General features: G+C 33.6%; 1 protein-coding gene across 1 annotated transcript; it reads left to right on the forward strand.

Annotated features, from left to right (window-relative positions):
- The first annotated feature begins 21009 nt into the window (after positions 1–21009).
- Positions 21010–23598, forward strand: LOC120420547 (zinc finger and BTB domain-containing protein 47-like). Its single transcript, XM_039583616.1, has 3 exons — positions 21010–21471; positions 21832–22238; positions 23571–23598. Exons 1-3 carry the CDS (start codon positions 21010–21012, stop codon positions 23596–23598), a joined length of 897 nt encoding a protein of 298 aa, XP_039439550.1.
- Positions 23599–24977: the final 1379 nt, after the last annotated feature.

The raw sequence follows: 24977 nt of genomic DNA on the forward strand, positions 1-24977 counted from the left end.
ATCAGCACACAGTTGATGAGACAGTTGTTTGTAAAAAAATAAGAATGTACTAGTATTTAAACCTAAAATCGTACTTTAATAAATCAGCTCGCCTCTTGAAAGTATTTTACTGCGGCGTTCGTCACGGACAACTAAATGTATTTCATGTGACAGCACAAATCAAATAAGATTGATAAAATGCTTACTTAAAGTAAAAAATTTAAATTTGAATGAAAACTTATTAACACAATTTTTCATCATATCTTGAGGAATACTTGAATATAACTTTCAGATTTTGTGACGATAAAACCTGTTGGGTTTGGTGAAAAATGTTATAAATATTTTTAGCATTTAATAAAACTAATATAAAACTACACAAGAATCTAAAGCATTTGTCTTGTTACTTGGGAAGTTGGGACTTTTATGAAAAAATAGGCACATGTGACAAAAACTATTTCTTCATTAAAGTTTTTATCACTTTTAGTTAAATTCTCACATTGTGTATTTTTTTAATCTACAAGTTTTTTTGATACGTTTAGTAAATCTCTGAGCCATAGAGCATGATGGTGCAAAATCTGGTTTATGAGATATGAATTTGGGAGAAAAAAAAAATCGAAGATATCGAAAACCTGGACAAAACAGATTTTAAAAATTTATATTAAAGGCTTAATTGAATTTTCAATCGAAAGCACCTTATTTTTTTCTGGTAAATTGAACCGTTTTCATATTATAGCTACACAGTAAAAAAGTGGAATTTTGGAAAGTTAAAAACTTGGTTTTGTTAGAGGGAGAATCGTTTGATATTTTCTCAACTTCTCAAAATATTTTTTTCAGCAGTACTTTTCTTTCAAAAGTAAATATTTTATTAATGCATAAAAACTAATAGAAATCGAAAATTCACTCATAAAATTAGCTTTCATATGAAAAAGATGCTTTTTTTATACATGTTAAGTACTTTTCGAATGTAAATTCAAATTATTTATTTTTTTTCATCCGGATTATAGATAATTTCCTAAAAAATATGATTTTTTTCAATAAATCATATATAATAAATAAGATTTATCACAATCATGCACAATGGTTCAGAAGATGTATTTTTTTAGTCCCCTGAAATAAATTGAAAAACAAAAATAAAAAAATATTTACATATTTCGGGATTTTAACTATCAGTGATAAAAAATTCTATGAAAACGATTCTTTTATTGTACCTATTATTTCTGAATACAGTGCCATCCCGATTTTTGCAACACTTAATTTTGGCAACAAATTCTTCAAATCTTCCCAATTTTGGCAACACCCAAATTAAATTTGATATTTTTGACCTTATAATATGTACTTTCAAATCATTAATTATTACACAAAATAACAATATTTTTGAAGCAAATAATATCCTTTATCGAAAATCATTTATTTTTTAAAAATTCAACGCATCATCTATTTCGTATTTTAGGTTATTTATGAATATTCTCTTATACCACACTCGTCATTATATAGGTCTAACGATGATTATGGATTGTCATACAAATATAAACAGTAAAAATCACAAATATTAGCATCACAAAGGTTTCTGATAACATTTTGGCTGAAATGCGTTGAAACATGTTTTGTATACAAAATTATCGATTTATATTGCATTTTTAACTGAACTCGAACAAATAAAATGATTTTACATTTTATATAAAATTTGCTTTATTGAAAATGCCTTGAACTTTGAGGTTTTTTTCAAACTGTGTTTCAGAAACATTTTTTTGCATTTTTTTATTTTCAAGCTAATGTTATCTTCTCCAAGTAAAAAATTGTCCAAAGAATCCGAAAATGCATTCCGTTTTTCGATTCGAACTCATTTTTATTGAGAAAATCATGTCTCTTTGAGAATATTTAAATAATTCTATTCATCATCATTATCTTAATAATAATTATCTATCTTTCTGAACTTTTCAAAATTTTATGAAAACTTCTTCTTGAAGTCAGAGAAGTGGTCTTCTCTACCACGGTCAGTGTGCGTCCATACCATTCCCTTCGAGTTTAATGTGTACGCTTCACTTTACGGAAAAAGTCACCGAAAGTTTGCGGAAAAGTGCCAAGTTCGACCTTTTCAGCGCTCGTCGTAATAATCAAACTTGGAAGAGGCTCGATGGTTAAAAGTTTGACCTAGGCTGAAAAAAGCATCATCAAAATTTTACGAATTTTGCAAAGGTGTCCCAAATTTCATAATTTCGAACAACTCCACTGCACTGTTTAGCTAAATCCTTGTCACTCCGTACATGTTGTATGTCCGTTCCGAGGAATTTAAGTAGGATTACCATCTCCGGGGCTCTCTATCTGTGTGACAGCACCTCTTCTAAAATCTGCCAAACCGTACCCAAGTGATCCAATCCAAGCCACCTCCTACTCCTACTCCTGGCGAATAAGCCTTGTTCGATTCATTTAAACAACCATCAAATGGCGATGGATTAGACTAAACACTCGAATAAAAGGGATTTGTGCCTCTTCCAAGCTGAACTCTTGTGGCGTCCAAAATCGAATGTCCAAGCCTTTCTGTGATACTGTGTGTGTGTGTCACATGATATCCCGTTCTTCACCCGGACCGGATTAGCTCTGGCTCGGGGACCACCGACATCGGACTGGACATGGACAGTTGGGATTACACAACCCATTGTCCATTAATGGGTGCTATTGATTTTTCAGATTTGCCCTAATGGGTTGTTATTGTTGTCGTTCGGGGGGCTCCGAATCGGTTGAACGATGTTGACGTTGACGATCATTGTGCGAGGTTTTTTTTTTGGTGGGTGTTTGCTGTTTAAGTGGGATTTTGGTTGAAATATTTCTATTGAATGTTCAACGAAGAGTTTGATAAGTTTGAAAGATTCCAACAAAGTATCCCGCTCTCATTTTGCAAACTAGCAACATTGTTTCCAATAAAATCCACTTTTCTTTGTGATCCCACTTCCCGCAAGTATAAAAAAATAACAGAAAGTGGAATCCTTCTAAATGAAAACCACGAGTCCCTAGATGGCAATAGCATTTTCCTGGAAAAGCCTCGGTTTGCTTTTTCCGGTTCTGAATAAATCAAGTGCTGTGCAAATCTTGTTGCCACAGCGAGAGCGCTTGACGATGGCTGGGGTGTCCTCTCGGTGAGCTTCGACCTGGATAGCTCAGCTGAGCCGGGGGAAAATTTTGCGAGGCAACATTGTTGCAGAATTGGTTGCAATGTTAGGGTGCTTTCATTTGGTGAACCCACCCACCCGCCCCAAGCTCTCTGGCGACCACGCTTGCCAACCACGTCGAGAATGTTGCAATTAAGTGCCATAAAAGGGAGCACCATTTTGAGGTATGCAATTTCAGGTGGTTTGTCAACCGGTGGATTAATGCTGTGAGGACTTTTGTGTTGGCATTTTAGTGAAAAGTTAATTTTGAATGGCTGTATGCAAATGAACATTTGAAGAGGGCCATTATTTTATAAGTGTTATATAACATTTACCGAGTTCAGTGCTTGTCGGCAGTTGGGTTCACAACCCAAAGGTCGTCAGTTCGATTTTCGGATTAATGGGAGCTTAGGTGTAAAAAGGTTTGGAAAGCCTTTGAACTCTTAGTTCCAAGTAGGAATCTTGCAATAGAGAACGCCAAGGCAAACAAGAACAAAAAAGAAACGAATACGATTCCTTTTAAGTTATCCTTCCTCTTTAATCAAATTCCTGAAATTGGTTTCGATTACGCAATCTCCCAGCTGCCAATAATTTCCAAATCCCCCCTGCTAAATCCAGTCCCGGGCCAGGGTATTAAGTATTGATGGATATGCTTTCTTCCCTGTCAAATTCGTTATCCTGCCCATCACAGGCTCACGTGCAAAAACGAGCAGCACACACACACACGCACATATCCAGCTGTGCGTCCTTCTAATACAAGCGACATCCTGCTGTCTATCCGACTTCTTCTTCTTTTTATCCTGCCTCGATATGACGTGGAAGATTGGCCCAGGCGTGCACTGCACACACGCTTATTATTTTATCCAGTGGATTTTTGCATCACTCACACTCTCGAGCTAAGCCCGCCGTGCCACACACATGCGAAAATTGTTGCCTTCCTCTTTCGCGTTTGACGAATTTTTGCTTTGACAGGAGAAGGTGGAATACATTATTTATGATTGCAAAGTGATGCTGGCAGGTTTTAAATCTTCTTCTTCTTTAGTTTAGTTTTTTTGACGTGCTTGGTATTTTTTTTAATTTAGTGGAATACAAAACTAGCATTTTCAATTTTTATGAAAGAGGGTATCATAACAATGGGAAACAATACCTTTAAAACATGAACTACAAAGTCTATTTTAGGAATCTGCCAGAGCCTGTCCTGGCTGGCGACTTTGAATAACTATGTCTTCTGCTATCTGGGTGTCGGGATCTTCTCCTGCTGCGGTGGTGGTGCTATGGCCGTGGCATCCGTAATTCCGCCGTTGCGTTGGTGACTGACTGTTCTAGCTTGGTTTCGTGAGTCACATGCACACCGGCAACAGTTCGACGTCTTCGTGCTATCTTGTCGCACCCGCCATTTCGACGTTCCGAGAAAAACGCGTTAATGTTTGACCTTGAATATACAAAAACGAGAGCACGCAATGTAAACAATAACAAACACGTTTTGTTTGGCTGACCATTCTGTGCATTGTCCCAAAGTTTGGTTGAAGTTGATTGCTGGAGTCCCGAGTTATAATTACAAATGTTTACGGTAGTCTAGCTTGTACGTGCGACAAACGCATCCTGACTTTCCTGGCCGAAATCCCTTTGGCCTTTTGTCGCACTTACATCAATTTTCATGGAGTGACAAGATAGCACAACAAGATTGAAACTACTTTCATATATAAAATGACAAAAATGCACGGAGTTTTTTCGGGTTTTGTTGAATATCTCAGGATTGAAATCGAATTTTGGGGATCTGTGACGGTCAAAAGGTGAGGCATTGTGAGCTGCACAAAATGGCGTTCTTAACTCAATTTGGCCCAAAATGCAAAAGTAAATAAGAAAAGTAAGAAAGATGAGGTAGAGTAGGATGTTTAAGATATTAGTAGTAGTTACAGTTAAATTTTGGGTTTTTGGGGTGTTTTAATATATTGGATGTTATTTAGGAGTAATTTGTAATGAATTCTTTTGGAATTAATTAGTGATTTAATGTAAGTGTATAGAATGAATATTTATTGATGTGATATATAAATAGTATAGATGAGATATTTTTAAGAGATTAGCTTAGAGGGCATTATGGATTAAGGAGAAGGAATGAGATGATTGATGGTAGGAGGAGGGAGATAGTAGATATGTGGAGGGAGATGTATTTAGTAGAAAGATATAATGTATGTATTTAGAGAGGGAGAAATGGGGATGATTATATAATATGAAAGAAGAGTAGGTATTTGGAGTGAGTTATGTGTTTTGATGTTTGGAGTGGTAGTGGGGATTGGATTGTTTGTGGTTATTGTGTGGGGGGGGAGTTGTGGGTGGTTAAAATAGGTGTAGAGTATGGTTAAAAAAGGAGGAGTAGAGGGGGGGGAGGTGGGAGGGTGTATTGTGATAGGTAGCATTGATTTTAAACATTAAGGAGCCAATTAAAATCGTATGTTGTTTGAAAATTACCTTAACACTCTTGCGATTATAAATAATTATGCTGTTCTAAAATCTATGTTTTATTTTTGTCTAAACTGTAACCACCAAGAACATATACATATTTTTCATAGTTGTCTCAGCACGAATAACAATGTATATTTTTTTCTCTGATGATCATTTCTGATTCAAGTTTGATCAATGTATTTATTTTATTCACTCTTTGTGAAGCAGTAAACTTTTATATGTTCCCCACAATAGAGTTATCTAGGACTGATCTCACGCATACAAGCTTACCATTTGTTTTTACTGGCGGGTACACATTTTATCCTGAAACCCTTCATGTACGTACACGCAATACATGCGAAAGGAGATAACTCTATTTACTGATGATAATTCCCAGGCTTAAAAAAATCTTCAAACTTACTGAAGTTCTCAAATATTCTTATACTTTTAATTATTCTCAGTCATCTTCAGCTTTAAATATTTTAGTGTAGGTTTCTTATAATTCCTCTTCAAACTAAGGGTTAAAGTTCCCCTAATAAAATCAACAACAACAACAACTTTTCAAACTGACTGACCGTATCAAATTATTGTACTTCCCAGAAATTCCGAAAAACAAAGTTGACAGCCATAGTCAGTTCTTCATCTCCTATAGTTTATTTTCTATGATTCTGATTTTCTGATTAATTTGTTTTCATTTCATTTATAAAACTCTTTTTTTTTAAACAGAATTTTATCATTTCTTACATTTTTTTTGAAATTGACTGAAATTTTGAAATTTATTTTCATCATTTAAAAAACCACTTTTTTTCATTCTATTTCTGCTTTTTCAGAAATTTAGTCAAGCTTACATTAAATACCGTGTCTGTAGTTATCATTTCTTTTTAATTGACAGATATTTTCACTTTTATTCAAAATCATGTGGGTTTTGTTTTCACATAGAGAAAAAAAAATCACGTCTGCAGTCATCCAGAAGATCAGTTAAGAATATTCAAAATTATTCAAAATTCTTTTGTTTGTCTTTTTCTTGTGGAAAGTATTCTTTTATTTTAATTCTAATTTTCTTCATTTACCAAGCGTGCTGCGTAAAGATTTCACAGCTACCTATCATCTTTTTTTTTTTTATTTGTTTTATTTTATCTTCAGAAATTCAGTCCAGAGACTTGCAAATCGTTCAACATAACTTCGCATCTTTTTTTTTTAACTTGTACTTCATCCGTTTTTTTTTTACCTACAGAGAAAAGTCACTTTTTCCTTTGTTCTCCTGTAATCCAGTTCAGAGTTCAAATTTAAAACATGTAGATTTTCAAAAAATCGTTACTTGCATTTCCCTGACAGACATATCCATTCATTCCAAAATATGTTGGTATTTTCATTCTTCAAGAACGATCATTTCAGTACAAAGACTTTTAGCAGGATCATTCCAAATTATTTGTTTCCTTTTTTTTTGAAAATTATGTTTCAAGTTTCTTCAGAAACTCCGTCCAATAATTTAACGGAAAGCGTGTCGATTTTAAAAGTACAGTCCCTTTAATTTCAAATTATTTTGCTCTTTTCTTGCCTTGTACAACACAATCTCTTCTATTTTTTTAAATTATTATTATTTCTTCGCAAACATAAGCATATAATAAAACATAAAGCTTGTAGATTTCAAAACTATTAATTTCATGATCAGGTATTTCATTAACAGACTTTTTTCAAAAATTCAGTTCATTCAATTGTATTATTCTTAAACAGTATGTAGTTATCAAAATCATTCTCGATTCTCCAGATTTATAGTTCATTGATAAATGTAGATACCAAGCTTCCATTCCTTCCATCTTTATTTTTTTTGTTTTATTTAAACCAATAGAAATTTTAAAATTAACACCAAACTTATTTGCTCCATTTGAGAAGAAAATCACTTTCATTTGAATTTACCTCAGAAATACAGTTCAATTATAAATATAAGGCGAGTAGGCTTTTTTCCGCTGAAATTTCCATTCAATGATCAAAATGAATGATTTCCAAATAACGTCTTATGCACGGTCTCATGCTAGGTCTCATGCCATTCTCTGACAGACAAATTAATTTATACCAAAATATGTTGTTTTTTTTTTTTTTTTTTTTTTTTTTTTGAGAACAATAATTCAGTTAAGAAACTTCCAGGATCATTCCAATTTATTTTGTTTTTTTTAGAAAATTTTGATTTGATTTGATTTGATTTTCTCCAGAAACTTCGCCCAAAACTCAAACGTTAAAAGTGTTGATTTCAAAACTATCATTTTTTTCTCTCTCAAACTGACAGAAACCTTCAAAATAATCCCAAATTATTTTTCTCTTTTCTTGCCTTTTAAAACAAAATCACTTCTATTGTTTTATAATTATTATTATTATTCCATTCAGAATCTCGCAAAATTATGCCAAGTTATTTACCTATCTCTTGTTTTCTAGAGGAAAAAAAAATTTTTTACTCCACAAAGTTGTTCAAACATAAAGCGTTTGGATTTCAGAACTATTGAAGAACATTGGCAACATCTGAATCATTCCAAATTATTCAACTCTCATCTTTTCTTAAGAAGATATTTTTGTTTCTCCAAATTTGAAAACATTTCAATTTCAACGATCAAGTATTTCGCCAGAATGAATTTGAAATCATTAACATGTATGTTTCCATATTACCGTTTTTTTACATTTTTCTGACATAAATTTTCAATCATTCCGAAATGTGTTGGTCTTTTCCTTCTTTTATTTTGTTTTTCTTCTGAACAAGCTTGAGTTTTTTTTTCTCCATGAAATCTCATTTCATTTTCCTTAAACTGACAGTAACTTTCAAAACAAGTTCAAATTATTTTGCACTTGTTAAAAAAATCTTCACTATTACTTTACTCAGTTAAAAACCTTCCAAAATCAACCAAGTAACATCTGTACCCAATTCCTGTTTTCTTGTATTAAGAAAACAGAATTATCGTTTCTTATCCTGACAGAAATCTTTGAAATCATTCCAAATTATACAACTCTTTTTTTCAGAAATTAATTTCAACAATCAATTATCTCATTAACAGAAATTCTTCAAGAACTTCGGTTCATTCGATTGTTTTCTTCTTCAACATTCTGTAGTTATCAAAATCATTCTCTATTCTCCAGATATATAGTTCAATAATAATGTAGAAACTAAGCTTCGGTTACTTTCATTTTCTTTGTTTTTATTTATACTGACAGAAATTTTTAAATTTATTCATAACAATTTTGCTCCTCATGAGAAACGTACTTCTATTTGATTTTACTTCAGAAATTCCGTTCAATTATAAAATATAAGGCGTGTAGGTTTCCAAGCTACCGTTTCTTACATTTTCAGAGTTTACTATCAGAAATTTCTAAATTAATCCAAAATGTTTTGATCTGTCATTTAAAAAACCTACCGACTGCGCCATGTAGTAAACACACAATTGAATTTGCAAATCGTCGTCAAAAGACCTTCCGTTGCAAAATTCCAAACCAGACTGAAAACCTGACAGGATGACACTCAATCACGATCATTCCCAGAGCTCACACCCACTTACGAATCTCTCATATTCTCTCTCTGACGCAACGCGTTTCCAACCGTCATCGGCTGCGCTTGCATCGCAGCAATCATTGACTTCGTTCGTTCTCACTCTCACTTTGCGTTGCGCATACAAACGACGCACTCACACTCATACAGACAAACGCGCGTTGCTGGCCCATTGCATGGCACACGACCACGAGGTTGCTCTCGCTTCGTTCAATTTCGATTCTAACATTATAAAAGGTCATAAATGATTTCTAGTATCTATTTTGCAATGCAATAATTATGTTACAAATATATTTTGCTAATATTGATTATCCCCGTCTTATTCTCTACACAGATCTGGAGAGAGTGAGTGTAACTTTGTGCGGTTTCAAGTTCACCTACACAAAGGATGGAAGATTGCATCACAAATAAGGGACAACTGAACGATTTGCACCACTGTTGGAACACCAATTTTACAATTTAATACAAGTCCAAGTCCAAGTTCAAATCCAATGTTCAATGTAAAAATCCAAATACAAAAAAAAACTTAAATAAAAAAATCTCCCTCATCATCACCACGCATTTGGAACAAAGGAGAGGACTATTTTCATCTCTTCCCAGAATTCGTGCCATTCAGGCCGAAAATAATTGAAACTAGGTAGCAGACCAGAACCTGGAGACCTAATTGTGTTTCAACTCAAGGTTGTTAACGATAATATTATCGAGGTTCTATAACGATAACGTTAGTTCTATCGTTATCGTTATTCCGATAATTCTATAATTTTATCGACAATAACGGACGTTAACTTATATATAATATATTTCTAAAATTGAATAAACCAACCAAATAATGTTGAATTTTCATGCTTCCTCTAAGTAATTTTTATTGATAATTTGGTTAGTTTCCAAATATAAATACAAAAAAATCACAAAATACCGTTTATTAAGAACTCAATATTTTATAATTTACAATATGGGTATCAAACGATTCGAAATTTTGCATGCATTTTCACTGCTTTAGAGTTTTCTAAATGAAATACTGAAATTTTCACAAAGTACCGCATTTTCTCGAAAATACTCAATTTTTTATCTTTCGCAATATGGGTATTATACGATTCGAAATTTTGCATGTATTTTCACTGTTATAGAGTTTTTAAGTGAAATACTAAAATTTTCACAAAATACCGAATTCTCTCGAAAATACTCAAATTTTTATAATTTGCAATATGGGTATCAAACGATTTCAAATTTTGCATGTATTTTCACTGTTTTAGAGTTTTTCAAGTCAAGTGAAATACTATTTTTTTTACAAAATACCGTATTAGCTCAAAAATACTCATTTTTTAATAATTCGCATTATGGTTATCAAACGATTTGAAATTTTGCGTGTATATTAACTGTTTTAGAGATTTATGAATAACATACTTAAATTTTCACAAAATACCGCATTCTTCGAAAAAACTATTTTCTTTTAAATTTGCAATATGGGTATGTATTTCAACTGTTTTAGAGTTTTTTGAATGAAGTACTAATATTTTCACAAAATACCGTATTTTATCGTAATTTAAAATAAACTTTGAGTATTTCATTCCAAATTCTCAAAAACAGCGAAAATGTATGCAAAATTTCGAATCGTTTGTCAAACATATTGCAATTTAAAAAATAGTATTTTAGAGAAAACGCTGTAAATTTGCAATTTTGTGAAAATTTGACTATTTCATTCAAAAAACTCTAAAACAGTAATAAAAAGGTAACATTTCGCTTTGTTTGATACTCATATACAAATTATAAAAATTTGAGAATTTTCAAGAAAATATGGTATTTAATGAAAATATAAGTATTTCATTAAAATAACACTAAAACAATGAAAAAGTAAGTAAAATTTCATTCCGTTTGATACCCATATTGCAAATCCTGAAAATTTTAGTACTTTCAAAACAAAGATATATTGCGAAAATTTGAAACTTACTACAATATATTTCTAGCGAATGCATTGAATATTTAACATTTAACATTGATAGATTAAGTCAATTCAAGAAAGATTTTTAAAATGTGTTATCGTTTGTTATCGAAATTATCGAAATAGAATTATCGATAATTCTAACAATTATCAACCTTGGTATCAACGCTTGTCACCGATGTCCACGAAGGTTTCTTTTTGAGAATCTCTTGCCGAGCTAAATCTAGGGAATATGGTTATTAGTTTCAAAATAATTTTTCAATAAGTTTTGTTTTGTAATTTAAGAATTTCATTTTTTTTTCTTTTAATAAAACTACATAACATCAAGATTTTCCTTTCTGGTCTCCCGCCATTGAAACCGTTCTTTATTTCCAGAAATAGCAGTATACCGATATCGCGTTGCAAAGGTTTCTGGTGTGGGTCGATGATGTTTTTTTGTAACATTGTTCGTGGACGTCGTTATGTTCAGCAAATGAAATAAAAAATCTTTATTTTTTCACCATTCATTTTTTTTGCCTCCCGTCCAATCTCGTCCGTTGGCTGGTTTCATTGTTATAAATATGATACATCTGTGGGGCTTCTTTGCGCTGTACTGTGCTGCGCTGAACGGTTGCTGGATTCGTCACGGTATCACGCGCATCACCTTGGCAACACCATCACGGATGGATGCAGCCCGGTAAGATCATACCTGGAGCAAAAAAAAAAAAAAAATGTGCACATGTTGCAGTATGGATTTATCTTTAAATCTGTGATAAATTTACTGAATTTTCAACAAGTAAAAAGCTATTCTGGATGTGTAGAGGTTTAAAATATTTAGACTTCTAAATTTAACTATCTGCAGTTTAACCACTCACCACAAACGAACACAAACTTCTTCCAAGAACGAAACTTTCACAAAATGATTAAAACCGATTCGGCGGAACTCTCCCACCTCCCGATGATAACCCGCACGCAAAGCAAAACTTCTAATGGACTCTTCTCGAGAATCCTTTGATGGCTGACTGAGACTGTGTATACATTTTAATCCAACAGGGAGAGAGAGGAGGCCAAAGACAGGGAGAGACTTTCATTTCCGATCGAAAGCTGATTAAATTTCTTATCTCTGACTCCCGGGGGCACCATCCCAGCATCCTCCTCCATCTCGTCCTCCCAGGATGCTGGAAATAATCTGTCATGCTGTGGCCCAAGAACCCATCGTCCGGCTCCGCAAACGGCGATGATGGGTCCCGTCCGAGAAGGCAGAAGGCACTAATGAGAATTTCTACAGAAATTAATAATTGATTGAATTCGATGGATGGACGAGTTTTCCCTGTGATCATCTGCCTCCAGGTTGGGTCGGTGGAATCGATTCTGGTCCATTTCTGGATTTCCATCCTCCCCTCCAGCAGGTGGAGGAATGAGAGGGGAAACTCAATCCTTTCATGGAGTGATGCGCTTTATGGTTGCAGCACACCCCGGTTGATGGTCTGCTGAAACTCGCCTAATTGATGTTACATTCTAATTGGTTCAGCTTCGATGGTGAGGTAGCAGCAGCAACCGAGCTTGTGATTTCAATTAAATTAAATGTTCGGCCCCGGAATCGATCCCTGAAGGCTTCTGCGAGTGCTGAGTTTTGGGATAACCAAGCTGAACCTGGATTGAGCTGTACAAATTTGATCGGTAAACGCATTTTGCGATTGAAATGACGAAAAATTGTTCAATGGAATGTTTTGGAATTTGTAGTTTTTGAAACAATACACAATTGATATAATGCGTTTTCTCCCAAAGAAGCCATTTTGCATATTTAGTTTGTCCATATATTTTTCCATACAAATTTGGCAGCTGTCCATACAAACATTATTTATGAAAATTTAAAACTCTATATCTTTTAAAGGAATTTTTTGATCGATTTGGTATCTTCGGCAAAGTTGTAGGTATGGATATAGACTACACTGAAAAAAATTATACTCGGTAAAAACAAATTGATTTTGTTTATTTAAATTTTTGTCACTAAAACTGAATTTGCAAAAAAACACTATTTTTATTTTCTTTATTTTTTGATATGTTTTAGGGGACATCAAATGCCATCTTTTCAAAAATTTCCAGGTTGTGCAAAAAATCTTTGACTGAGTTATGAATTTTGTAATCAATACTGATTTTTTCAAGAAAAGGAAATATTAGTACTTAAGTGAAATTTTAATAAAGTGCACCGTTTTCAAGTTAAAGCCATTTTTAGGAAACTTTTTTTTTAAATAGTCGCAGTTTTTCATTTTTTTTTAAATATGTGCACATTTTTGCAAAGTATAGAGAACTTTCTCAGCCTTTCAATTTTATTTTTCGATTTTTGCGACTATTTTCAAAAAAGATACCTAAAAAACGTTTAAACTTGAAAACGGTGCACTTTATCAAAATTTCACAAAAGTACTTTTTGAATGCAAATTTGATTATACATCGAAAAATTAAGTTGAAAAGCTTTTGCGAACAATATTTCGATTTTTTTTGAACTCAATCAAAGATTTTTTGCACAACCTGGAAATTTCTGAAAGGTTGGCATTTGATGTTCCCTTAAACATACAAAAAAATAGTTTTTTTTTCACAGATCAAGTTTCAGTGACAAAAAAACAAAAAAAAACCCAATTTAACAGAGTTTTGAATTTGCATTCATCATTTTTGTATGGACAGCTGTCAAATATGCCTGGAAAATTATATGGACATACTTATGATGCAAAATGGTTTCTTTATACAAAAATAAAGCACCACAAAAGATTCAGCCGGATTAAAAAAATACAAAAGAGCAGTTCTCTCAGATTTCGGTCATTCGATTTTTTTTTGTATTTTTTAATCCGACTGAAACTTTGTTGGTGCCTTCGGTATGCCCAAAGAAGCCATTTTGCATCATTTGTTTGTCCATATAATTTTCCATACAAATTTGGCAGCTGTCCATACAAAAACGATTTATGAAAATTCAAAAATCTGTATCTTTTGACAGATTTTTTTGATCGATTTGGTGTCTTCGGCAAAGTTGTAGCTATGGATATGGACTACACTGAAAAAAATGACACAAGGCAAAAAAAAAATGGTGATTTTTTATTTAACTTTTTGTCACTAAAACTTGATTTGCACAAAACACTATTTTTATTTTTTTTTATTTTTGATATGTTTCAGAGGACATCAAATGCCAACTATTCAGAAATTTCTAAATTGTGCAATAAATCTTTGACCGAGTTATGAATTTTTGAATCAAAAAATCGAAATATTGATCGCGAAAATTTTTCAACTTCATTTTTCGTTGTAAAATCATATTTGCAATCAAAAAGTACTTCAGTGAAATTTTGATAAAGTGCACCGTTTTCAAGTTAAATCCATATTTAGGTGATTTTTTTGAAAATAGTCGCAGTTTTTCATTTTTTTAAATTAGTGCGCATGTTTGCCACTTTTGAAAAACATAATTTTGAAAAGCTGAGAAAATTCTCAATATTTTGCGATTTTGAACTTTGTTGATACGACCCTTAGTTGCTGAGATATTTCCATGCAAGTGTTTAAAAACAGGAAAATTTATGTTTCCTAAGTCTCACCCAAACAACCCACCGCTTTCTAATGTCGAGATCTCAGCAACTAATGGTCCGATTTTCAATGTTAATATATGAAACATTTGTGAAATTTTCCGATCTTTTCGAAAACATTATTTTCAAAATTTTCAAATCAAGACTAACATTTTAAAAGGGCCAAACATTCAATATTACGCCCTTTTAAAATGTTAGTCTCGATTTTAAAAAATTGGCACCAAAAGAGTTGCATTCGGATTAAAAAATACAAAAATTAAATTTCTAAAAAATTAGACCGATTTCGTAAAGAATTGATCAAAAATTTTAATTCTAAAAAAATACCGATTTTGTAGAGAACTGCTCAGTTGGGTTTTTTATGAGAAATTCGTTAAAAATTTCGGGAAATAAAGCATTGAAATGATTTATACTTTTCAATTGCTGCCCCAAGTATTCCTTTAAATATTTCAAATCCACTCTGGCAACGAAGGCAGCACTAATTATGACACAAACTCAAAACTTCCCGCTCACCCGTTGAAATTATCTTCAGATTTCCCACCGTAATCAGCAAAAATCCAGCGCGGAGTTTCCTGTTTATCTAAGCTATCGAAAACTTTGGAGCACATTCTTGAGAGTTGTGACAAACGGCCCCACCACATCCGGCTGCTGAACATTATCTGTCATATGTGCGCCAGGAAGATTGTCGAGTAGAGCATTGCATTGCCGCCTGGTGTGTGTGTGTGTGTGTCTGATTTCATCGTGAAGAATGATGATGCTCCTTCCCACCCACTCATAAAATATCCCATCAACCCATCATATGCACATGAACTGAACTCAACGAACGACTTCGAGCTGCTTCTGACGATGATGAGTTTGAAGATCCAGAGGAGTCCCGGAATCCTTCACCGGGGCCATAAGCCAAGAAGCGTCAGGCAGCAGCAGCACCGACCGACCAACCAAACGACCGGGGCCAAAGATTATAATTAGCTAAGCATAATGAATAGCACGTTCTGTTGCTGAGATGCGTCTCCCTCGCACCCACCCATCGAGCACCCACCCCACGTGGAAATCTGCCATGACTTTGATATGATGATGCTGAAGTTCGCTCTTCATACCGGATCATGATGACGATGCTGGATTCTAATTAAAACTGAGTGTGCGAATGAATGCGAATGATTTTCCATTAGGGACACTGTGGAAAAAATTTCGAAATTTTTGAAGTTTCAAACTAAAACATAAAATTTGAATTGAGGGATAACAAAATATTATCAGAAAAAAAAAACAACACAATTTGAGTCAAACTTCAAAATTTCAACAGTGTCTTTCCGTGGGGAAGATCACCATGGCAAAATAATTTTCGGGCAGCAGGGGAGTGAAAAGTGATGACACGTGAACTTACGTACGTACATACTCACATATCCTGTCTGTCTGGCTTAGTTAGTTGCCTTGGCCTGGGTAGGTTTGATATGTGTGTGTGTGTATGTTTTAAAATTCTTTGGCCCTGACAGCTTGGAGAAGGCTTAAAATGTCAAAGGTTTCAGGAGCTGGGATTGAAAAGGAAATTTGCAAATTTTTAAACACTTTGGGTCCGATTATTTTCCGTTCAGTTCATGTCATCTAACTTTACCCAAATTATTTATTTTAGATATTTGCTTGTGTAATATAAATGTTGATTGATCGTGGAAAACTAAAAAAACTCTAAAATAACATTTAGGTCGTTGCAAATATTTTATAATGCAAAACAAACGGGCAAGTGTAAAATGCACTTTAAAACTTTCGTGTTTTAAAAACCGAGCTAGAAGATGTTGACGAAACAAGCACAGAATAGTTCTAAAATGAAAACAGCTTATTTCAAAAAAAGTTTTTGCAAACTATTAGTGAGCTTGGTAAAATCTAGATGACTGCAGACTTCTTATTGCCGTTTAGGCCTGCTTATCCAAGATAACCCTTCGTGGAATGATGCAGAGGCGCGCCTGGACTTGAAATTTGGAGATTATTTCAAAATCAATTATACTAAATACCTGAATTCTGGAGAAAACTTGAGTTAAACAAAAACTAAAGAAAATGTAACAAAATGATGCTCATAATATAAAAAATACAAAAGAAATCATTCACAAACAATTTTATTTAAATTTAACAAAAAAAAAACTAAATATTCATTTGTGTGACTAGAAAAAAATAAACTTTTGAAAAACCCATTTGCTTGATTTTTTAGTAAAAATAAAAAATTGTGCCAACTCAAACGATCTAAAGCATCCCTTTGACCATAACTGATTCCGCTAAAAATTGGAGGTCAAGATTCTAAAACTGTAATTTGTAATGTGTTGCTTTGTTGGATACGATAACTTGTAGGGTACACTTTTCGTCATTTTACAATATAGCTAAAAGAAAAATAGCAAATTTTCAGTTTTAAAAATTAAGACAGGCTTCATTTAAAGATTGAATTCAACCACAAATACTTTTTTTTAAACTACACCCTTCTCAATTTCACAAAAATGGTAAATATGAGCCCAAGATATCTCGTCTTCAGAGTATTATCGATTTCAGAGAAGGTCGAGTACCTGAAAAAATGGTACCTGGTTCCAACGGTTTCCAGCAAGGCCTCGAGCTGGCAAATAATTATAAATTGCTATGATTTAATGCTGATAATTCAGCAATTTATTGATTATTTTGTATGAATGGGTAGTTTAAACAATTATTGAGTCATTAAAGTAATTTTAATATTTTTAAAATATTGCTTGATAATCAAATCTTTGCAATTTTCGTTCACGATCAATCTGGATAACTCTTTTGGATGTTGAGAAATGGACGATGAAGGTAAATAAACTGGCTTTTTATTCAAAAAAAAAAAAAAAAATAGCAACTAAGCAATTAAAACCATTTAAAACTTTTCAATTATATTAACGATTGCATTAATCCGATGACCTAAGATGTCATAAATTTAAAATAGTTTAAATTTATTAAATCTCCAGAAAGTCGTTGGAAATATTTTTCAAAGTTTATGTCGTTAAACGTTTAAAAAGTGGGAAAAATTGAAAAGTTTCCAAATTTGTAAAAAAAGGCTTAAGTTAATTAAAAAAAATCTTTCACGATATTTTACTTCTACTCAAAACATTTGGAATTTTGGAGACACATTTGAAAATTTGATTTGATTCTTTTGGAAACACATTTTCAATGAGTGAAATTTTCAAAAGTGAAACTTATTGAAATTTAGCAATGATTCGAAAACAAATTTAAAACTTTTAATTCATAACATACAATAAAAAAATCAAACACAGTTTTTAAAATGATTCCTCACATTTTGAGAATAATTTCTATCATTCAAGTACGCAGTTCAAAATTAATTTCACAGAAAAATCGCATTTTTTTTCGCCTTTTTTCACTTGTTTAATAGAAGTATTTTTAAGATTTTTTTTATTCTGATGAAACATTGTCAAAACGTTCTTCCTGTAAGGAACACGGAAAATATTTTATTTTATATTTTTTTCTGATTTTTTATTGGCTATTTTATTAAAAAAAATTGTCAACCACTTTCTAAATTCTCTAAATTGGCAGAACAATTTTTTTTTTCGAACATTTTTAAATTTCCGATGGAACTTCAAATGTTATCAACTGAAATCAATTAAAAATGCATTCTTCTGAGATCAGAGTTTGAAGCATGTTTGGGTTAATTCAAAAGTTTTTTGAGCTTTGTTAAATTTCTATTTACGAACCTGCAAAATATTTTTTTCGCAAATGTGTTTTTTTCGCTTTATTTTACAAACTGAGGAAAGGCTATAAAATCACTCGAAAAATGAACTTCTCAATTAGACCTCCTAGACCCACCTTCATGTGTACCTATCGACTCAGAATCAAATTATGAGCAAATGTCTGCGTGTGTGGTGAGATGTTGATCAAAAAATTGTCACTAGATTATCTCAACATTGGCTAAACCGATTTTGTCCGTTTTGGCGTCATTTGATTCGTATTGGGGTCCCATAAGTCGCTATTAAAAATTATGCAGTTTAGTTAAGTACTTCAAAAGTTATGCTAAAAAACGATTTAAACAAAAGTCCGGAAGATTGTAAAAAGGGTGGTTTTTGTAAGAAAACCCGTCATGCTATACATTTTCAGTAAGGTATTTAAAAGACCTTTCCAACGCGTCCAAGACATTGAAGATCTGACAAATCTATCAAAAGTTATAAGCACTTAAGTGTTATTTATACGCTTTTTGGAGGCCGGATCTCAGATATGTTGATGAAAACGTCCGGATCTCTCATGCAACCTATCGTTGGATAAGTATTCAAAAGAGCTTTCCAATGCGTCCAAAACATTGAAAATCTGACATCCCTATCACAAGTTATAAGCACTTAAGTGTTATTTACGCACTTTTTCGAGGCCGGATCTCAGATAATTTGATGAAAATGCTCATGCGACCTATCGTTGGATAGGTTGGATTCAAAAGACCTTTTTAACGCGTCCAAAACATTGATGATCTGACAAACCTATCAAAAGTTATAAGCACTTAAGTGATATTAACGCACTTTTTGCATTTTGAATAGCACTATTTAAATGTGAGGAAGGCGCCAACCACCTAAGGGTGGATCAAGTAACGTTTTCTTTGAAATATTAAAATTGTGGCTTGTTATTTAATGTTTTTATGTTTTTTGCCATTTTTTTTATCTAAAAAATTTAACTAAAATATCTGGTAAAAGTCATTATTGGGGTCCTCAGTTTAACTTTATTTTGTATTGTAATTAAGAATTAGAGAAAAAGCATGCAATTCCATCCTGCACCTAATGTTGGCAAATGAGAACTTTGACGTTCAACTACAGCTCCTAAAATTAGTTTTCAACTGAAATTAAGTGAAAGTTAGCAATCAAGTTTCTCTCAATAGTTTTGCAAAATAAGTTTTTGAAAAAGTGAAACTCAAGAAATTGTATGTAATTAGGACCGAAATTATTATTTTATTAAAAAAAATGTTTTGCGTTTCGCAATGTCGGGTCAGATAGATTCTCGAGTAAAAAAACATCAATATATTTAGGTTCGCAACGAGTTGCTATTACCATCCCTGTCCGTTTGCATTATTCCTATTCAGTGAAAGTGTAGATTGCATCGCACAGTACAGCGAGGGCTCTAATTCGCCAGGAGCATTTTTGACGTTTCAAGTGGCCTCTTCGCCCCAAAGTATGGTTCTGGTGGTGGTTGTGTTGAGTTTGTGTCTATACCAGGTCTGGAGGGTCTTAGTTGAGTAGGTGTTTGGGGTGGTTTTCGAAGGACAGGCACACATACATGAAATTTATTCATCACCATACATACATCGTTGCACGTGCAAGTGGTCCAGGAGTGCATTGTTGAAATTCGGATGACGTCAAAACAACTAAAGAGAGAGGGGTTTTAAAGGGTAATTTTCGCTATAACTGCAGGTATCTAGATCACATCAAATGGGGTCGGGTGGTATCCCAAAATGATAAAGGATGGGTAAACAAAAGTCATAACCAACCATCGCAAACGATGATACTTTATTAGCTCTGATTCTATCGAATCGTTCAACCGGTTGGTTTATTGAAAAATTTATTCGTGCACGTGTTACTCCAATGCACCAAAATCAAAATGTTTTTCTTCCACCCAATAAGGTGAATTCGTAAAAAAAAAGACTCAAACGAAAAAGTCTTTATTTCGCAGCCATAATTTTGCTCCAAAATCCCCCTTTGTGTAACAGCCACAAACAACCTTCCCCCCGCTTTGAAGCTCACGTGTGGAAACGTGGAAAGTGACTTTTCCGCTCGAAATGGTTCCTTTTTTCAACAGTGCGCCACCCACCAAAAGACAGTGCCACCCCCCATATGAAACGACGCCAGGGCGAGATAGTATATGGCGCTATAATTTACCCAGTGGAGTATGTAAAAAGAGATAAACGCGTTTGAGACCAAGTCAGCCCCGAGTCAGGTTCAAGTCAAATGCCAACCGTGGTGGAAAAAAAGGTAGATTCCGGGCGGCGTATCTTCAGCTTAACACACGTGTGTGCATTCGCACTTTTCCTTCTGGGTGGCTGGCTGACTGGCTGATGATGCTCGCGTTCAGCTTTCAAGCTTGGGAGGAAATGAGGACGAAAGTGTTACGCATGAAACTGCTTGAATCCTGCTGGATCAATAAGGCGATGAAGCTAGTGAAATGGGCAATGAGATGGAAATCCGGAGAAAATTGTGGTGGAATGGATATTGTTCAAGATATTTGATGAAGAATTTAGTTCTTTGCATCACTTTTTTCGTTAATTTCGTTCAATCGTCCTATGAAACGTCAGAAAAGCGTTGAAAGTACTTGAAATTGTAGATGAGTAAATTTTATACCTATTCCAAATTTACTAGGAAACGTGACTTCTAAGGTATAAAAAGAGGATGCTTAAGAAACCTCAACACCATTCAGCTCAAGGCAAAGTTTACAGCTACAACTACCTATTCTATAAGAGAAAACATGGAGGTTTTCGCTGAACTACCACAGATCACACTACCAGCATCTCCAGTTCCGTTCTGCGCTTTCTGCCTGCGTGCTAATTCTCCAAACGTCGAGTTCTACAAGCACGTCGTTGGCAGTACTACCGAACTTCGAAACTCTTTGCAATCGATGCTTGGCTTCGACTTCCAGCTCGCCAACTTTTCCATCTGTAAACCGTGCTGGAAGCTGATGCAACTCGTTCAGGACTTCCGACTACGGTGCTTCAAGGCTAACATGTTGGTGGAGCGTATCGGCCAAGGAATACAGAGTGAAGACGGCTGGTTCTCGATGAAGAACTTGGCGATCATCGAGAGTGTTCGAATGATGATCAAAGATCAAGTGCAGCAGATCGGGATAGAGGAGGAGTTGAGGGCAACCGATGTTCCAGACAATCAAAACCTTGATCAAGATATGGAAGGGGAACTTGTATCGACGATAGAGGTTAGTGAATTCAAAATAGAATCGGTTGAATCATTTGCGATGGACGATTTTACAAAAACCGAAACTGAGACAGCATCCGATGAGAAGATTGTTGAGCACAATGAGATTCAAAAATGTGCCAAGTGTGGTAAGACATTCACTGTAAAAAAAAGTTTTAAACAACACATTACCAAATGTAACGGAACAATCACGTGTCAAATATGCTCTAAAACGTTCACCCAGCACTACCAATTTAAATCTCATATGAACAAACACGAAGGTAAAACTCCATACAATTGCCGTAAAAATTGTACCAAAGGATTCACTTCCCAAGCGTACCGAAAAGCTCATGAAGCTAAATGTGCAAAAAACGAACGACAGTGTAACTTGTGTGACGAAAAGCTGTTCACCGAAGAACGTCTGGCAGAACATTACGACCTAGTACATCCGAATCAGAAGAAGTATCCGTGCAAACTGTGCAGTACTGAATTCTCTAACGAGCCATGTCTCAAAACCCACATGCAAACCAAGCACGGCGCAACCGGTCCCAAAACATTTCCGTGCCCAATCTGTGGCAAACAATTTACCGTGAAGTACAACATCAGACCTCACATCGAAAAGGTCCATGGAGGGGAGAGGAATTTCCAGTGTGAGATCTGCAAGAAACGGCTCACCAACCGATCGTGTTTGCAGGCGCACGTTGCCAGGTTCCATCCGGAATCAGCCAGCGAAAACGCTCGGGAGATTTTGAACCGGAGACAGGCACGAATGCGGGAGTTAACCAGAAGGTACGCCATAATGAGGAAAAATTCGAATGGTCAGCAAACGCTGGTTGATTTTGAGGGTTTTACTGAAGGTGAATGTTGATGTAATAACATGAAGTTTATGTAAATAAATGATTTTTTAACACAATAAAATTTTAACTGTTAATCAAGGCCAGCTTGTTTCCAATATTAAATAATAATTATTATAAATGTTTGAAAATGAAAATTCAACCATTTTGAAGCCAGATATCACTTTAACCACCTGGATTTTACAAGCTTTTGAATTAAATTTTATCTTCCCTCCCTTTCTCCGTTCATAATTATTAGATTTTCGTCTGTCAAATCTTGTTTTGATACTTGGCCAGATTATTCTAATTTTGACCTGGCAACCCGGCATATAGCCAATATATCAGGGCTGGCAAATCAACGACCCGCGGACCGGATATGGCCCGCGACGCCTTCTAGGAATTCTAAAAAATATTTCCTGAAAGGTTTGTTTGATATTTTTCGTCCCCAATACATGAAACTTTTATTTCATTCATAGTTTCGAAATAAAAAAAACTTTTAGTCTATGCTTTTTATGAATAAGGAATGCGCAGTAACATTTTATCCATTTTAGTATACTCGAGATAACTATGATTTCGCGATACTTTCATTTCATAATTTAATCTAATTTTTTAAAATAATCCTCTTTTTTGGGTCTGTGATGGCGTTTTTTCGTTCTAAAATTTCCCGTATTCTATTAAAAAACGTTGAAATATGTTTTTCTTAGAGTATTATTCAATTTAAAAATTCTTTTAATTAACCTGCTTTTAAGTTCAGATTCAGATTTATTTTTCAGTTTTATCTTTTACTCTTTATGATTTTTTTTACAGGCTAAGTTATCAAAAAGATGGATGAAATGTTATCCGCATTTTTTAAGATCTTTGTAAATATTATTATTCCTTCATACCTGTTTTCACCAATTTTATTGAATGAATATTGAAATAAACCTTTTTAATGTTTTTGAAAAAATGATTCATTGCTACATTCAACATTTTGCCTTGAATCATCATCATATCAATAAAAAAAATTATTCGGCTTTAAAACGCTTTAGAAAAAAAACAAATTAACGAGCATGCATGCATTTAGCGGCAAATGCAGCGTATGTAGGTAATTCAAATACTCAAATGTTTAAAATTCGATATCTCAGGAACAAACATAACGTTTTTTTCACAATAATTAATTCTTATGTAAAATTGTTGGGAGAATACGGAATTTGAGTAGGGGTGTTCTGAGATACTGACGTTTGAAGTAACCAATGCGTAATACAAGTAGCAAACAACAATTGATCTAAATTTTGGATATCAAAAATAGATTCTTCGTACGATTTCCGTACAAGTGAGTCCAAGACTAACATTCTATGAGCAATTCTCTGAGATTTTGGTCATTCGATTTTTTTGAATTTTTTAATCCGGCTGAAACTTTTTTGGTGCCTTCGGTATGCCCAAAGAAGCCATTTTGCATCATTAGTTTGTCCATATAATTTTCCATACAAATTTGGCAGCTGTCCGTACAAAAATGATATGTGAAAATTCAAAAATCTGTATCTTTTGAAAGAATTTTTTGATCGATTTGGTGTCTTCGGCAAAGTTGTAGGTATGAATATGGACTACACTGATAAAAAATGATACTCGATAAAAAAAATTTGGTGATTTTTAATTTTACTTTTTGTCACTAAAACTTGATTTGCAAAAAAACACTATTTTTATTTTTTTAAATGTTTTAGAGGACATAAAACGCCAACTTTTCAGAAATTTTCAGAATGGGCAAAAAATCTTTGACCGAGTTATGATTTTTTGAATCAATACAGATTTTTTTCAAAAAATCGAATATTGGTCGCAAAATTTTTTCAACTTCATTTTTCGATGTAAAATCAAATTTGCAATCAAAAACTACTTTAGTGATTTTTTGATAAAGTGCACCGCTTTCAAGTTATAACCATTTTTAGGTAACTTTTTTGAAAATAGTCGCAGTTTTTCATTTTTTTAAATAAGTTCCCATGTTTGCCCACCTTTGAAATAAATATTTTTGAAAAGCTGAGAAAATTCTCTATATTTTGCTTTATAGAACTTTGTTGATACGACCCATAGTTGCTGAGATATTGCTAGGCAAAGGTTAAAAAACAGGAACAATATTTTCAAAAAATTTAAATCAAGACTAACATTCAAAATGGGCGTAATATTGAATATTTGGCCCGTTTGAAATGATAGTCTTGATTTTAAATTTTTGAAAATGTTTTTTTTTTCGAAAATATCAGAAAATTTCACGAATGTTTTATGTTTTAACATTGTAAATCGGACCATTAGTTGCTGAGATATCGACATTAGAAAATGGTGGGTTTTTTGGGTAAGACTTAGGCCGATGCAAATATATAAAAAAGTTTTTGTCCCTCAACCCTGGCCGTGGTCAAGGGGGGGGGGGGGGCAAAAAAAATAAATAACAAGCCATAGTCTTCACATTTAAATGAAAAAAGTGTTTTAAAATGCATTTTACACTAGTTCAGTTGTTTTGCAATCATTAGTTTTCAAAAAATCTAAGATCTGACAAAAAAAAAAATTGTATCGAAAAAAAAGATTTTGCATCGAAAATTTTCAAAAAATCTTAAGATTTTTTAATAAACCCAAACATGCTAAAAATTATTTTAAACGCAGAAGAATGTATTTTAATTTGATTTCAGCTGGTTGCACTTGAATTTTCATTGAAATTTTGAAGTTTATTGTA

This window comes from Culex pipiens, chromosome 2 (genome assembly GCF_016801865.2).
Source record: "Culex pipiens pallens isolate TS chromosome 2, TS_CPP_V2, whole genome shotgun sequence".
In the NCBI taxonomy this organism is placed as follows: Eukaryota; Metazoa; Arthropoda; class Insecta; order Diptera; family Culicidae; genus Culex; species Culex pipiens.